Source organism: Archocentrus centrarchus, chromosome 14 (genome assembly GCF_007364275.1).
Source record: "Archocentrus centrarchus isolate MPI-CPG fArcCen1 chromosome 14, fArcCen1, whole genome shotgun sequence".
In the NCBI taxonomy this organism is placed as follows: Eukaryota; Metazoa; Chordata; class Actinopteri; order Cichliformes; family Cichlidae; genus Archocentrus; species Archocentrus centrarchus.
The window spans coordinates 37,950,881-37,966,392 of record NC_044359.1 but is presented as its reverse complement, the minus strand read 5'-3'; the positions used below and the strand labels follow the sequence as shown (position 1 = coordinate 37,966,392).

Sequence of the window (15,512 nt, the reverse complement as noted above, 5' to 3'; positions counted from 1 at the left end):
TGCAAACCACAGTTTGTCCAAAATGAACACCATATTTGAACATAAGGATGTCCATAAGTGCATGTGGCACCGGGACACCCGTCACAGGTCGATGATCAATTTTTGTAATTGTATCACCCTATCTACGGCTGTATGTTCTGGACACTCGGGTGAAGAGAGGAGCTGAGCTGTCAACTGATCACCACCTGGTGGTGAGTTGGATCACATGGTGGGGGAAGATGCTGGACAGACCTGGCACACCTAAACATATTGTGAGGGTGTGTGGGGAACACCTGGCAGAAGCCCCAGTCCGGGAGATCTTCAACTCCCACCTCCGGCAGAACTTCGACAGCATTCTGAGGGAGGTTGAGGACATTGAGTCCGAATGGACCATGTTCTGCACCTCCATTGTTGAGGCTGCTGCTCAGAGCTGTGGCTGCAAGGTGGTTGTTGCCTGTTGTGGTGGTAACCCCGAACCAGATGGTGGTCACCGCAGGTGAAGGGAGCCATCAAGCTGAAGGAGGAGTCCTATCGGGCTTGGTTAGCCTGTGGGAGGCAGCTGACAGGTATCGGCAGGCCAAGCGGAATGCAGCTCGGGCAGTGGCCGAAGCAAAAACTCTGGTGTGGGAGGAGTTCAGTGAGGCTATGAAAAAAGACTTTTGGATGGCATCGAAGTGATTCTGGCAACCCATCAGGCGACTCAGGAGGGGAAAGTAGTGTTCCACTCCCATGGCTTATGGGTGGGGTGCTGCTGACTTCAACTGAGGCTGTAGTCGGACGGTGGAAGGAATACTTCGAGGACCTCCTGAATCCCACTGACGCGCCTTCTGTAGTGGAAGCAGAGTCTGGGGATGAGGGAGATGACTTGCCCATCACTGGGGGTGAGGTCACTGAGGCAGTTAAACAACTCCTTGGTGGCAGAGCCCCTGGGGTGGACGAGATTCACCCTGAGTTCCTGAAGGCACTGGATGTTGTAGGGGTGTCTTGGTTGACACGCCTCTGCAACATTGCGTGGAGATCTGGGGCAGTGCCACTGGTTTGGCAGACCGGGGTGATGGTCCCCATCTTGAAGAAGGGAGACCGGAGGGTGTGCTCCAACTTGCGGGGGATCACACTCCTCATCTTTCCTGGTAAGGTCTATGCCAGGGTGCTGGAAAGGAGGGTCTGCCTGTTAGTCGAACCTCAGATCCAGGAGGAACAATGCAGTTTTCATCCTGGTTGCGGAACACTGGACCAGCTCTTTATCCTCTCAAGGATTTTTGAGTGTACATGGGAGTTTGCCCAACCAGTCTACATGTGCTTTGTGGACTTGGAGAAGGCATTTGACCGTGTCCCTCAAGGTATCCTGAGGGATAATTCTGTTCATAATTTTTATGGACAGAATTTCTAGGCATAGCCAGGTGGCGGAAGGCTTCTTCCTTGGTGGCCTCAGAGTTTCATGTCTGCTCTTTGCAGATGATGCGGTCCTGTTGGCTTCATCAGGGGGGCGCCTCCAGCTTGCAGTGGAACAGTTCGCAGCCGAGTGTGAAGCGGCTGGCATGAGAATAAGCACCTCTAAGTCTGAGGCCATGGTCCTCAGCCTAAAAAGGGTGGAGTGTCCTCTCCAGCACAGGGAAGAGTTCTTGCCCCAAGTGGAGGAGTTCAAGTATCTCGGGGTCTTGTTCACGAGTGACGAGAGAAGGGAACGGGAGATTGACAGACGGATCGGGGCTGCTTCTGCAGTGATGCGGACGCTGCACCGGTCTGTCGTGGTGAAGAGGGAGCTAAATGTAAAAGCGAAGCTCTCGATTTGCCGGTCGATCTACGTTCCTACCCTCACCTATGGTCACGAGCTTTGGGTAGTGACTGAAAGAATAAGATCGTGAATACAAGCAGCAGAAATGAGTTTCCTTCGAAGGGTGGCTGGCCTCTCCCTTAGAGATAAGGTGAGGAGTGCGGCCATCCGGGAGGGGCCCAGAGTAGAGCCGCTGCTCCTCCACATTGAAAGGAGCCAGTTGAGGTGGCTCGGGCAGCTGATTAGGATGCCTCCTGGCCGCCTCCTGGGTGAGGTGTTCTGGGCATGTCGCACCAGGAGGAGGCCCTGTGGTAGACCCAGGACACGCTGGGGAGATTATATATCTCAGCTGGCCTGAGAACGCCCTGGGGTCCCCCCTGGATGAGCTGGAGGAGGTGGCTGGGGAGAGGGAAGCCTGGGCTTCTCTGCTTAGGCTCCTGCCCCCGTGACCCAGCCCCGGATAAGCAGAAGAGAATGGATGATGAATGGATGTTACCAAGTGCTGCTGATAGGGGGTCGTTTTGACTGTTGGGTTTTCTCTGTAATTATTGTAGGGTCTTTACCTACAATATAAAGCGCCTTGAGGTGTCCATTTGTTGTGATTTGGCGCTATATAAATTGCAATAAATTGAATTGAATTGAATTGACATCGGCAGGATTCCAGGATCCATGTGTGCAGCATTAAGTCATAGGGTTTCTTGTAATCAATCCAGGCAGTGCACAGGTTTGTCAATCTAGTCTTATAGTCTTAAGTAACTGCTCTATCTACCAGTAGCTGGTGTTCTGCTCCTCTGGTTTTACTGCCAATTCCTTTCAGGGCCCTGCTTATGTGTTGTGCCATGTGCCTGCTCATCTTAGCCGCTATGTCTTGACAGGAGCTTCCATGTTGTGCTGAGGCAGGTTATTGGCTGATAGTTGGATGGGACCTAGTCCCTTCTGGGACTCCTTGGGGATCAGGACTTTCTAGCTTTTAATTATAAATAACTTAAGTTAAAATATAACTCTTTTAGCTCTTAGGGGTCATGATTTAATATTAACACCTGATATCTTCTACAAGACTAGGGATGTACAGAATAAACGGATAGTATCAACTGTATTTTTGAAATGCTCTCATAATTTTCAAATATTCTCATAATTTTTTCATTGTTTCATTGTAGATGTACAGGCGTTTCACAGCAGCACCCTGGAACGTAGGCTCCCCATCCAGTCCCACCCTCAGCATCAGCCAGCTCCTCCAGCATCGTCTACTCAACAAGAAGCAGACACAGATATGGTGGAGATCCTCATCTGACCACATGATTTTTGGAAGGAAAAAAAAAAAAGCAATCATTCAAATGAATGGCAGCTCTATCAGAAAGAACATGACAAGTAAACTATTCTGACTCACCTGGCAGGCCTGCAGCTCTGTTTGTGTTGATACCATTGTGTTTACAAGCACACTCATTCAGACACTTCCACACTGGCTGGAGTCGTCACACATCGCCTTCATTCCTTCACTGAATCATTTTTAACAACATCTTAAAAGGAAATGAGTCCAAAGCAAAAAGTAGAGTTTCAACATCCCGCTGCTCTTCTTAGCGAGTGGATTTTTCCTAAATGTGAGTCTAAATTAAACGGTGACTGGAATTTAAAAAATGTCACTGATCACTTATTTTTTTCAGTGATACTTTATAAAATTTGCGCTGCTATGTTCACAGCGATGGTGAGAGTTTACTTGGTGTTGAGTGAAAGTTTAGTAACTTGACATAATTTTAAAGAGGAGGGGACAAAGTTGAAAGCCAAACTCCTTGTCATATTATGGATGCATCCATGCACATTTAGTTAGCTTTTTGGACAATAACTTTTTTTTTTTTGTAAATTTGCTTAAATGTGCATAACTGTATTTTTAGCTGCACCTGTAAGGTCAAATATTTTAGATTTAGTCACTCTCTTGGTGTGACCACCTGCTTTCAGTGTTTCAGTGTTACTGTTAATGAGTAATTACATTAGTGTATGGCACCAGCACATTTTGAAACACTTGCCAAGCTTAGCATGTAATTTTTTTCCATTGCAACTTGCAAGCCGGTAATGTTGGAGAAAATCTGTAAGAGACAGAAGCTTGTTCCTGCTCCAGCTCTAAAAGCTAAGGTTCTATGGAGGCTGATGGAGGTTAGCTTCATTGTACTGGCTGTTGCATTTATTGCACTTCTTGAATTTTAGGAGCTTTGTTTTCTTGCTTACCCTTAAATTGCCTGAAATTAGTTTTATATGTAATCGTTTTTTAATTTTTTTGCGCTTATGGCATTTGGTTAATTAGAATTAATGTAAACTATTATGCTTAAAACATTTTAACCATTTAAATTCATGTATCTATAATGGCCTGTGTACCGTAATGAGAGCTCAGTGTTTCAGCTGTGTTATATTTACAGAGCTCTTGTAAGTTGTAGTTTAGTGCAAAGTTGACTGGTGTTGCAGTTGTCATGTTTGGCATGTGCACAATCATCAAATGCTTACTTTTAACAAGATTCTTGGAAGTTGGTGTCAGTGACTTTGGTAGCATATTAACTGTAGGCAGGCAAATTTCTCTGAGCAAAACGTTCTGATTTTGCTTTTTAATTCTTGACCGATTTCTCAACACTGCAGCATGTTAATTGCATGTAAACTTTTATGTTCATTAGGATGGAAACTATGGGTTTTGTAAACATTTGTTGCCACTGAAAGCAAAAAATGTTTGCATGTAATTTTCTTAACATTTCTTACCATTTTATTTTACCTGTCATGCATTTGAATATATACTTGGATGATTTATTTTGAAAGCACAAAAACTGTGTGAAGCAGAGAGAGATTCATCAGTTTCTAATTAATGACCAGAGTAGTAAGTTTTCTTCCTGTAGTGCTTTGGTACAGTTGTTGTGATTTGGCGCTATATAAATCAAACTGAATTGAAGTTAAAGTGCTATTCGAGTAAGTCAGTAAACACTTACTGAAGTGTCCCCTGATGGTACACTGGGGATCTAAACAGGCTAACACTTCATCATGCCCACGTCATGCAGGTCATCGTTTCATATTTTGGGAACTTGGTTTCAGAAACATGCCACTCTGGCCTTTGACCTCAGCAGCAAGTGGGAAGTGAGAACCTGACAGTTTTGTTTAGCTTTCATCATTTCATGGCCTCCCTGGTCGGAGTCCCTCTGATTTCTCTTCTATCAGAGACGATAATCAAAAAAATTTCAAAGAAATAGAAGGAAACCTTTTGTTATTTCGTTCACCATTTCACACCCTGTAGTTTAAGAGTATGTGGAGGTTTATTCTTTAGTACAATGCAAATCATTTCGCACAAGTGGCATGTACGTTCATTTTTTTAAAAAAAGAATATTTATATTTTTTCACACTTGTATTACCAGACCTGTCCTACAGCTGACTGCAAATGACACAAGAATGGTTCTGTGCTTAAATATAACATAAAATGCACCAATGGAAACCTCTGCTTTTAATGCATCTACATATGGTAAATGGACTAGTTCTTATATAGCGCTTTTCTACTCAAATATGAGCACTCAAAGCGCTTACACAACACGTTTACATTTACCCCATGCACACGCATTCATATAAGCACTTCCATGATTAATTAATTAAGCTAAGTGCTTTAATCGTCTAACATTCACTCACATTCATACTCCGACGGAACGGTCGGAGAGCAACTTGGGGTCAAGTATCTTGCCCAAGGATACATTGGCACGCAGCCTGCAGTAGCCAGGAATTGAACCACTGACCTTCCAATCAGTAGGTGACCTGCTCTACCTACTGAGCTACAGCCACCCCCAATTTTGGTAAGTTGTTAGGCTAGGGGAGTTTTTGCATTGCTTCATACTTCTGGGTTCTGTAAAAGTCTTTCATTGTATTAGACAGCTACCCTCCACCCACCATCTCCTGCTCTTGAACAAAGGCAATGGATGGATTTGTAATCAGCCTGTAAAATAAAAAGCACATGTAAAAAAAGACCTCAACCTTAAGCAGGCAGCACATGTTCAGTCTTTGAGTCAGGTGAGAAGTGAGTAAAGGTAATTCTCAAAGAATTTTCTTAAACAAAAAGCAATAATATTTTAAGAAAAATTTATCCAGCTATTTATCATTTCCTCTGCTTCATCAAAATGCTTCTGGCCTCCCTCCTCAATCACATTTTTTTCAAGTGAGACTCATTAGAAAACTGCACTGCCAACAGTATACACTCATCTGCCTTCACACACACATATGAACCTGAGTAACATCCATCCTTAATCCAGAGGCTTTAATATGTGGGCCCTCTGCAGCTATAACAGCTTCAGCTCTTCTGGGAAGTCTTTCCACAGGTTTAGGAGTGTTTATGGGAATTTCTGACCATTCTTCCAGAGGAGCATCTGTGAGGTCAGACACTGATGTTGGAGAGAAGGCCTGGCTCACAGTCTCCACTCTAATCCATCCCAAAGGTGTTCTATCAGGCTGAGGTCAGGACTCTGTGCAGGCCAGTCAAGTTCTTCCACACCAAACTGGCTCATCCATGTCTTTATGGAGCTGCTTTGTGCACTGGTGTGCAGTCATGTTGGAGCAGGAAGGGGGCCATCCCCAAACTGTTCCCACAGAGTTGGAGCATCAAACTGTCCCAAATGTCTTGGTCTGCTGAAGCATTAAGAGTTCCTTTCACTGGAACTAAGGGGCCGAGCCCAACTCCTGAAAAACACCCCCACACCATAACCCCCCCTCCACCAAACTTTACACAATGCAGTCAGACAGGTACCGTTCCCCTGGCAACCACCAAACCCAGACTCCTCCCTCAGATTGGCAGATGGAGAAGTGTGATTCATCCCTCCAGAGAACACGTCTCCACTGCTCCAGAGTCCAGTGGCGGCGTGCTTTACACCACTGCATCAACACTTTACACCACTGCATCAACACTTTACACCACTGCATCAACACTTTACACCACTGCATCAACACTTTACACTGAGCTGATCTGAAGGTCACATGAAGGTTGGAGGTCTGTAGTGATTGACTCTGCAGAAAGTTGGTGACCTCTGTGCACTATGACCCTCAGCATCCTCTGACCCCACTCTGTGATTTTACGTGGCCTACCACTTCATGGCTGAGTTGCTGTCGTTCCCAATCGCTTCCACTTTGTTATAATCCCACTAACAGCTGACTGTGGAATATTTAGCAGTGACTGGACTTGTTGCACAGGTATCATCCTATCACGGTACCACGCTGGAGTTCACTGAGCTCCTGAGAGCGACCCATTCTTTCACTGATGTTTGTAGCAGCAGTCTGCATGCCTAGGTGCTGGTTTATACACCTGTGGAAGTGACTGGAACACCTGAACTCTGTGATCTGGATGGTGAGTGAATACTTTTGGCAGTATAGTGTGTAGGAATGCTGTTACTTGGTGCTATGTTTCTTTGCTCTTGTTGGTCATAGGTCTGTCGAGTTAATGCACAGTTATATTGATCTGTATCTGTTTATGAAACCAGATTGAAGTGAGTCCACTTTTTAAATTTTTTTGTACTGCTGCTATAGCCTGCAACTAACATGGGGTCACCAATTTAACACGAAGCAATAACAATATCAGTGCTTTGAATGTTTTTCTGACACATTTGGCTAATACTGCAATTACAGCAAGGCTAATGTAGTTTTAGGAGTCAATGTGTCAAATAAAAACACAAATGTTGTACCAAAGAATGGAAAGGAAAACAGTCTAATTTTAGAGAGTTAATTACACTAAAGGAACCTGATATAAATATACTTTTTATGACATTTGACCATTGCTTAGCCTCACCAGCTAAAATGAACACTCTTCTTCCCATTGTAGGAATCTGCAGTCCTGAACTTCTCTGATGCATTCTTTTCCCACAAGTAACAGTTTCAGTTTTCCTTTTTACCTTTGACAGGTTCCTTTGAACTTACAGTACTGATCAGTCTGTCTGTGATTCCTGAAATGTATATTTTCTTGCTCTATATATCTATTGATAATATAGTACTAATATAATAGGGAGCAGCCAAAAGTAGCTTCTAATAAGATAATATAGCACATTTTCTTTGCTCCACTTCTCTGGTGAGTTTCTTACAAATTGTACTTCTTTTCTTGCTCCCCTCATTTCATTATCATGAGCTGAAATCATGTGTAAAATCTTTTGGAAATCAAGGTGTTTGGCTTCCTGGTGTAGAACATCGAATGATGTTTTGCTGCAACACATTTCAGTCGAGTGTCGTTCTTGTGTGAGATAATTACAGAATCCTTAAAACGACAGTTTCTTCATGTCTATTACAGGTTCAGATGTTATTCATCAGATTGTTAAAGGAGTTATGGAAGTGATGCAAAAACACAATGCAGTGTTAATGTATATATGTATCCATTAATTTCTCCTATTAGTGTATTTATGTGTGCATTATAAAATATCTATGTTGTCATGTGGGCTCAGTTGAAAATGTGATGACAAAGGATCCCGTGGGAACTACAGAGCCTCAGGTGGGATTACTGAAGGTTGATGGTAGAACTTAAAACTTCAAGTTATGCTTTGAAAAGCTGCTGCATTTTACCATCGACTTTAGTGAAGTTACTGAAAGCAAAAACAACTTAGACAAACATGTCACAGAATGCTTTGATATTCTGATAATCAATCTTTGTTACTTAATTGGCTGAATAAGATGAAATGTCAAATCCTGGAATGATAGTAAGGATTTTATCACCTTTCAGAGAGTCCAGTTTTCTTAAGTCTCCCAAAACATTTGACCAAACAGATGAGAAAATAAAGTTTCATTAGACCAACAGTAGTTGGTAGAAAGCCCACATTTGTTCACATTTGAGGAGTTCTAACCAGTGGATATGATATGATGTGCTGGTGATGCTTAAAAAATTGCATTTGTTTCCAGAACACATGTTGAAATTAATGTTCAAAAATGCAGGAATGACTCACCTGTTAACATTACACCTACACCTTGGATTTCTTTCAAAGTGTTTGTGTTGCTCAGTCTTTAAGATGCCTTTGACTGAAATGTTGTACAATAAGTGAAGTGCTTTCATCATCCCACCTGAGAGTTTCCCGAGCCTCGGTCCTGCCCTCACCTGCATTAAAGCATCTCCAAAGCTTACAGTCCACTATGTTCATAGCTGCTTTTAAATTTGAAAGAAATTTAAATTGAAAGCATGTCTTCACTCCTACAACCTATGCTAAACTCACATATTACTTCCTCACTTCCTGCCATAAAATGGATTACAATTTGTTGAAGACATGCAGAAAATTTCAGTGTACCAGGCACGTGCCATAAAATCCATCCATCCATCCATCCATCCATCCATCCACTTCCGCTTATCCTGGTCAGGGTCGCGGGGGGGCTGGAGCCTATCCCAGCTGTCATAGGGCGAGAGGCAGGGTACACCCTGAACAGGTCGCCAGCCTGTCACAGGGCCAACACAGAGAGATGAACAACCTTTCACACTCACATTCACACCTATGGGCAATTTAGATTAGCCAATGAACCTAACCCCAGTAAGTGCATGTCTTTGGACTGTGGGAGGAAACCGGAGTACCCGGAGGAAACCCACGCAAGCACGGGGAGAACATGCAAACTCCACACAGAGAGAGGGAGAGGCCTGGGCCAAGGTGGAATCGAACCCAGGCCTTCCAGATGGTATTCTAACTGTGAGGCAGCAGTGCTAACCACTGCGCCACCGTGCTGCCCGTGCCATAAAATATTTAGCAAATAATTACGTACATGCTAACGCAACAACACCTTTACAGACTGAAATACCAGTCACATTTATTGCACATTCTGAATATAGTTATCCCATAATGTGACAAATTCTTAGCAATGAACAATTGTAACAAAATGTCATTGTATTTTAGTTTTGTTATGTTTAAGGTGAGCTGTTTATAGCCTGTTTTGTACATGCTGCTTAATGTTGTTATTGCTGTACAATCAAAATTCACACAAAGGCTTTTTATTGTTTTTTTTGTTTTTTTTTACAATATTTCTCATATTATATTGTATCATGGTATGACATCACATAACATTTTATGTATACTTTGTTTTGACCAAGTTCCAAATAATAGTCTCCAAATGTCTGCTTCATGAATGATTGAAGTGAGTATTAATTTAATTCTTGTTAAATAAATTAATGCTGAAGCTTTTAAGGTTGTTTCTGGTGTTTACATGGGCACAGCTGGTAATACCTCTCAACTTTCAACATAGAGAAAATGCTAAAGTGTAGTATTACTTATAAGAAAGTAAACAACATTGCTCAGTATGTGACACATGTCACATACTGAGCAATGATGCCAAAAAACAACAAAACACTGGGCTTCATTTACTAATATTTGGTGCAAACATACTCATTGGATTTATGAAACGTGTATACCGGCCTGTTCTCACCCCCATGCGTATCTTTGTAAATCTGAATCATGCTGTGCCATCTCAATACTATCTGTGTACTGCCCCGCCCCCATGTCTATAAAAGGGAAGTAAGAGAGAAGCCACGAAGGCAAGAGTTAATATAGTTTTATATTTTCAAATTAGTTTTTATTTTTGTGAAAAAGTAATGAAATGAAACTGTTTTATACTGTTGATCATATCATTTTATTAGCGATTAAAGGATGCCATAGCTATTAAAGGTACTGCACTGCAGTGGTTTGAATCATATTTATCTAATGGATTCTATCTACATTATATATGCTTCTGTTAGGAGTCATTTTTGACCAGGATATGTCCATCAATGCACATTTTAAAGAAATATGTAGGACTGCTGTCTTGCACTTGTGCACTATCTCTATACTTAGAAACATCCTGTCTCAGAGTGATGCTGAAAAGCTAGGTGGAAAAGCACTTGGTGACAGTGGGAATGAAAAATTCCCTTTTAACAGGAAGAAACCACTGGCAAACCCAGGGAGGGCAGTCATCTGATGGAAACAGGAAATCCACAGCTTTGCTTTTACACTCAGCTCCCTCTTCACCACGGCTGACCAGTACAGCATCCGCATCACTGCTGCTGCAGCCCCAATACGTCTGTCAGTCTCCCACTCCCCTTTCCTCTCTCCCATCACTCGTGAAAAAGACCCCGAGATACTTAAATCCTTAACTTGGGGCAGCAGCTCATCCCTGACCCTGGGGACCCTACCTTTTCCCAGCTGAGGACCATGAGGTCCTAATCCTCATTAATTAATAATTAAAATATATAAGAATGACTTTAGTTTATTTCCACTTTGTACCAAATACCCTCTTCTCATGCATACCAAGATTATTATCAAAAATGGACGAAATAACAAAAACTGAAATTGAAAAAACATTTTTGTTAACTGAAATAAATAAAATTGATAAATAAAGGAAAAAATTATTGCTAAAACTATATTGTGGGTTCACAAAAATAACTAAAATGAACTGAAATTATAGATAAAATGTCTTCGTTTTTGTTATTTTATTTAAAAACCTTGTGGATTGATATGAAATCTTTTTTTTCTATCTAGCAGTGACTGTGTGTGTGCGTGTGCTCATCACGCTGGTCCAAAAAGTAATGGCAGCGGTCCGCTGAAAAAGCAGCAGAGTCCCATATGGAGTTTGTTTGACTACAACAGCACAGGTAGAAGAGTGTGTTGTTGTGGATGATAAAACACAAGGAAACCGCTCTGAACCTATGTAGCAACCTATGACCTAATCTCACCTGCATCTCTAGAGAAATGTAACTACAGGCCAGGTCCGTGCAGCCTGGAACTATTGTGATTGGCCTGTTCAGCACTGCACTGCCAAGTCCTCTTGTGTATTTCTGGCTACTTTTTGCTGCAGTGTTTGAATTTATCAGTCAGAGAATAACAATCAGGAAGAATAATCAAAGCATCAATATAAGGACTCACAAATGTCAGCAAGTTCCTGGAGGGAGACTGCTGAAACTGTCAGAATGGACGTGAGGAAATGAAGTGTAACCTGTATTAAAGTACTATTAAACAATACACAGCAATATTTCCGACCTAGGGCCTGACAGGAGGATTTAAGTAAAAGGAGGGGTGACACTCTTTAAGCTGTAAACAAAATAAATTTATTAACAAAAAAATGAAAAAACAAAAACTTCAGTTCACATTTCTCTCTTATGAAATAATACCCAAAAAAATAAAAATAGATAAATAAAATTGTCCACCCTTCTCTTTAAATTTCTACCCGGGTAGTAAAAATCCTTAAGTTTATCAGGGTCTTTTTATCTTCCCTGATGGAAGCAACAGTTTAAAGTTTCTGCACTTGAAATGTTCAGTTCAGTCAAAAGTGTTTCAGTCAACCGTTTGGTTTAAGTTCAGTAAGGTCAAAATATCTGTCAGTCAACTGCGCAGTTTTAGTTCAATTAGGGGCCCCCTATTGGTTGTCTGCTTAAGCTTATCTGTTATCCAGTGGAGAATCGTGTGCATCCAAATCCATGGAACCAATCCTTCACTCCTCCGCACCGCTGCAACGACCACTGTTGTGCCTCCTGCTCGCAGTGGATCTGCAGTCGTCCTCTCTCAGAATCCGACCGTAGTCATAAAACCAACCTGCATATTGTACAATTTCCAATAAATGGCAAATTTTCCCTATGCAGTTAGCAATGAGCAATCCCTCAGTCTCTTACTCTCATCAGTTTTACATGTTAGTCAAGCCTACACAAAACTTGAACACATATTCACTGGCTAATAAAGTAAAACACTACAACCAGAATTAGTCTACAACAATAAAACTTAACATTTCCTACAGTGTTAGACATACATTACATAGTGCATGTTTCTCGTTTCTCCGATTGGTTTTTTTTGTAGTCTCGGTTACAGTCACAAACAAACAGGATCTCTGTTCGGCTACGACTAATACATGGAGTAAAACACAAGACACTCACCGGAGAAAATCCCGACCAATCACATCAAACTCGGGTCCTCCGAATTCCTCCCTCACGAACAACAAAAATCCAACACGGTTGTTACACTTAACAAAACCTTAAATTCAACATTAAAGAAGCAACTCGATTACGTTTTTGGCTAAGCTAGGTTGCTAGAGCCGAACCACGTTGGCTTCTTTGCATGGTGTCTCGCTTTTTTTCCTTCCTCCTCTTTCTTCTCTGACCCCATGGTAGGTTTGGATCACCACATAGGCACCTAGCGCCCTCTGTGGGACATTTCAAGGAATTGCAAAAAAATAAAACATACATTAAATCCAATGGTTTTTTCTCTGTAAAACTCATGGGGGTTACAGAAGGAAGTGAAAAACAGGGACAAATATGTTTGCAGCCAAAAAACTGAGCACAAAGAGCGAGGACCAAAAAAAGTCCCAGCCGGCACCGTATATAAAACACCTGCACACGACCACAAGGTAATTAACACACACAATCCAGCTACACAAGCAGAAATGGGGCTGTGAGGTCGGCCACTTGTGTAGATTGTGGATATTGGCACCACAAAGACCCCAAGCTGAGGTCTAATTAATGAGCTTCTCACCAAACTAGCTCTCTGAGCAGCTCCAAAACAGAGCCAGCTTCATGTGGTGATGCAGCTGGATTTGACCTTTGACTCCTTCAAAGAGTTCATTTCCTTTTGTCAAACATTTGCTGTGTTTGCTGATGTTACACACCACATGTAGCTGTTGTTAATCTTCTGCACTGACGCTGAAGTTTATTGTAGAGTTTATTGAGTTTTGGAGTTCATGTTTTTCTTTGTTTCTCCCTGTTGATGTTCATGTGTGTCCTTAATATTACACACATTTAGCACGTAATGCTGCTATTTTGTGAACAGTTGGTTGTTGAATACAACTTTTTAAACGGTATCTTTTGTCGAGTTTTTATTACACAATAGTCACTCTTGCACCTGACAAAGTATAAAAAAAACTAAAACCAAAAATAAAAATGAGCAAAACCCCTGAAAACTAACTGAATTAGAGAAAAAAAAGTAAAAATGAACTAAAACTAAACTATAATGTAAAATCTAAAGCTATTTTAACCCTGGTACATACAAGATAAATAACTGTCAAACTCGACAAATCCTGTCAGCTGTTCCCTATCTCAGAGTAGGAACTGCATTAGGTCTCTAATCCAATGAGTGTGGGTGAGCATTGTCTCATTTTTCAACGTTATCTTCTAACTGTTGGTGTAGCAAACATAATGGCATGGAGCCAATATCTTTGGAAGTCATGTTTGGAAGGCGTGTTCCTTCACTAACTTTTCTAAATATTGCAGTTAATGGAGACTGACTGAGAGAAATCCCCAAAACATCAGAGAGAGTTTTAAAAAGAAACAATTACCAAGTCGAGGACAGGTCCAAAATACTGAAGCTCCAGAACACACAAGAATCAGATATCGGTAGATCCATGGGCTGCACAAATGGCTAAGTAAGAACCAGGAATAAGAAATGCTAAAATCATAATAAATATAAAGCACTGAGAATACTGTTACTTTCTGAGATTGGCATTATTATGGTAAATGGTAAAGTGACTGGTTCTTAGTGCTTTTCTACTCAAGCACTCAAAGAGTTTTATGCAACAAGCCTCATTCACCCATTCACACCTGCTTGCATGAATATGCGAGCATTAATGTATCTAACATTCACACACACACATTCACGCTCAGTGAACACACTGGAGAGCATTTAGACCAGATCAGTCATCCAAGCTTTTTAGTAGATGCACCTATAGCATCAATTTGAAAATCCTAGGTGACTTTCTCCAGTTATTGATTTTCTGAAAACCTAACCACTGACCTTGACTTTAAGGCCAAGGTCACAGAAATTTGAACTCATCTGAGACTTTTAGGAGATGCATCTGTGGTATGAATGTGAACATCCTAGGTCACATCATTCTTGGGTTATCACGTTCACTAGATTTTCAGAAAAACCTGACCTCTGATGTTAATCTCAAGGTCAAAGTTGCTGAGATTCGAACTCATCCTTGAGGTTAGAGTTACATGATGAATATGGGCTCAAAGTGCAGCCTCTCATCTTTAATTCAAGGGATTTAATGCAAATATTCCATAATATTCTTGGGGGAATATCAAATGCAAAATGTTAAAATATAACTGCGCATTTCACAAATTCTGCTTCACACAAGCAAAGAGACAGGTGTTTTTCCTTCCCACTGTCACCAAGTTCTTGCTCATAGGGGGTCGTCTGATTTTTGGGTTTTCTAATTACTGTATGGTCTTTACCTCACAACATGAAATGCCCTGAGGCAGCTGTTTGTTGTAATTTGGCACTAAATCAAATTGAACTGAACTGAATCCCTTAGAGATGGGGTGAGGAGTTCAATTCAATTCAATTTTATTTATATAGCGCCAAATCACAACAAACTGTCGCCTCAAGGCGCTTTGTATTGTGGGTAAAGACCCTACAATAATACAGAGAAAACCCAACAGTCAAAACGACCCCCTATGAGCAGCACTTGGTGACAGTGGAAAGGAAAAACTCCCTTTAACAGGAAGAAACCTCCAGCAGAACCAGGCTCAGGGAGGGGGGGTCATCTGCCGCGACCGGTTGGGCTGAGGGGAGAGAAAAAAGACATGCTGTGGAAGAGAGCCAGAGATTAATATCAATTAATGATTAAATGCAGAGTGGAGTATAAACAAAGTAAATAAGGTGAATGAGAAACAGTGCATTATGTGAACCCCCCAGCAGACTAGGCCTATAGCAGCATAACTAAGGGCTGGTTCAGGGTCACCTGATCCAGCCCTAACTATAAGCTTTATCATAAAGGAAAGTTTTAAGCCTAATCTTAAAAATAGAGAGGGTGTCTGTCTCCCGAATCCAAGCTGGGAGCTGGTTCC

The 15,512-nt window shown here is 41.6% G+C and overlaps 1 protein-coding gene and 1 long non-coding RNA gene across 11 annotated transcripts in view; one reads left to right on the top strand and one right to left on the bottom strand.

The window, feature by feature from the left end:
- amot (angiomotin) overlaps positions 1–5,351 on the top strand; it is a 69,906-nt gene extending 64,555 nt beyond the window's left edge. For 5 of the 10 annotated variants that reach the window (XM_030746869.1, XM_030746868.1, XM_030746866.1 and 2 more), the window contains one exon: positions 2,911–5,351. In XM_030746869.1, coding sequence (XP_030602729.1) covers positions 2,911–3,044 — 134 coding nt within the window. In that variant the 3' untranslated portion in view covers positions 3,045–5,351. The remainder of the gene's footprint in view (positions 1–2,910) is intronic. The other 5 variants (XM_030746862.1, XM_030746863.1, XM_030746865.1 and 2 more) reach the window with 1 other exon arrangement.
- A 6,677-nt stretch (positions 5,352–12,028) lies between these two features.
- Positions 12,029–12,938, bottom strand: LOC115792659 (uncharacterized). The gene is made up of 2 exons (XR_004021054.1): positions 12,606–12,938; positions 12,029–12,270 (listed from the first exon to the last, which is right to left on the bottom strand). It is a non-coding gene; the product is annotated as an uncharacterized LOC115792659 (long non-coding RNA).
- Positions 12,939–15,512: the final 2,574 nt, after the last annotated feature.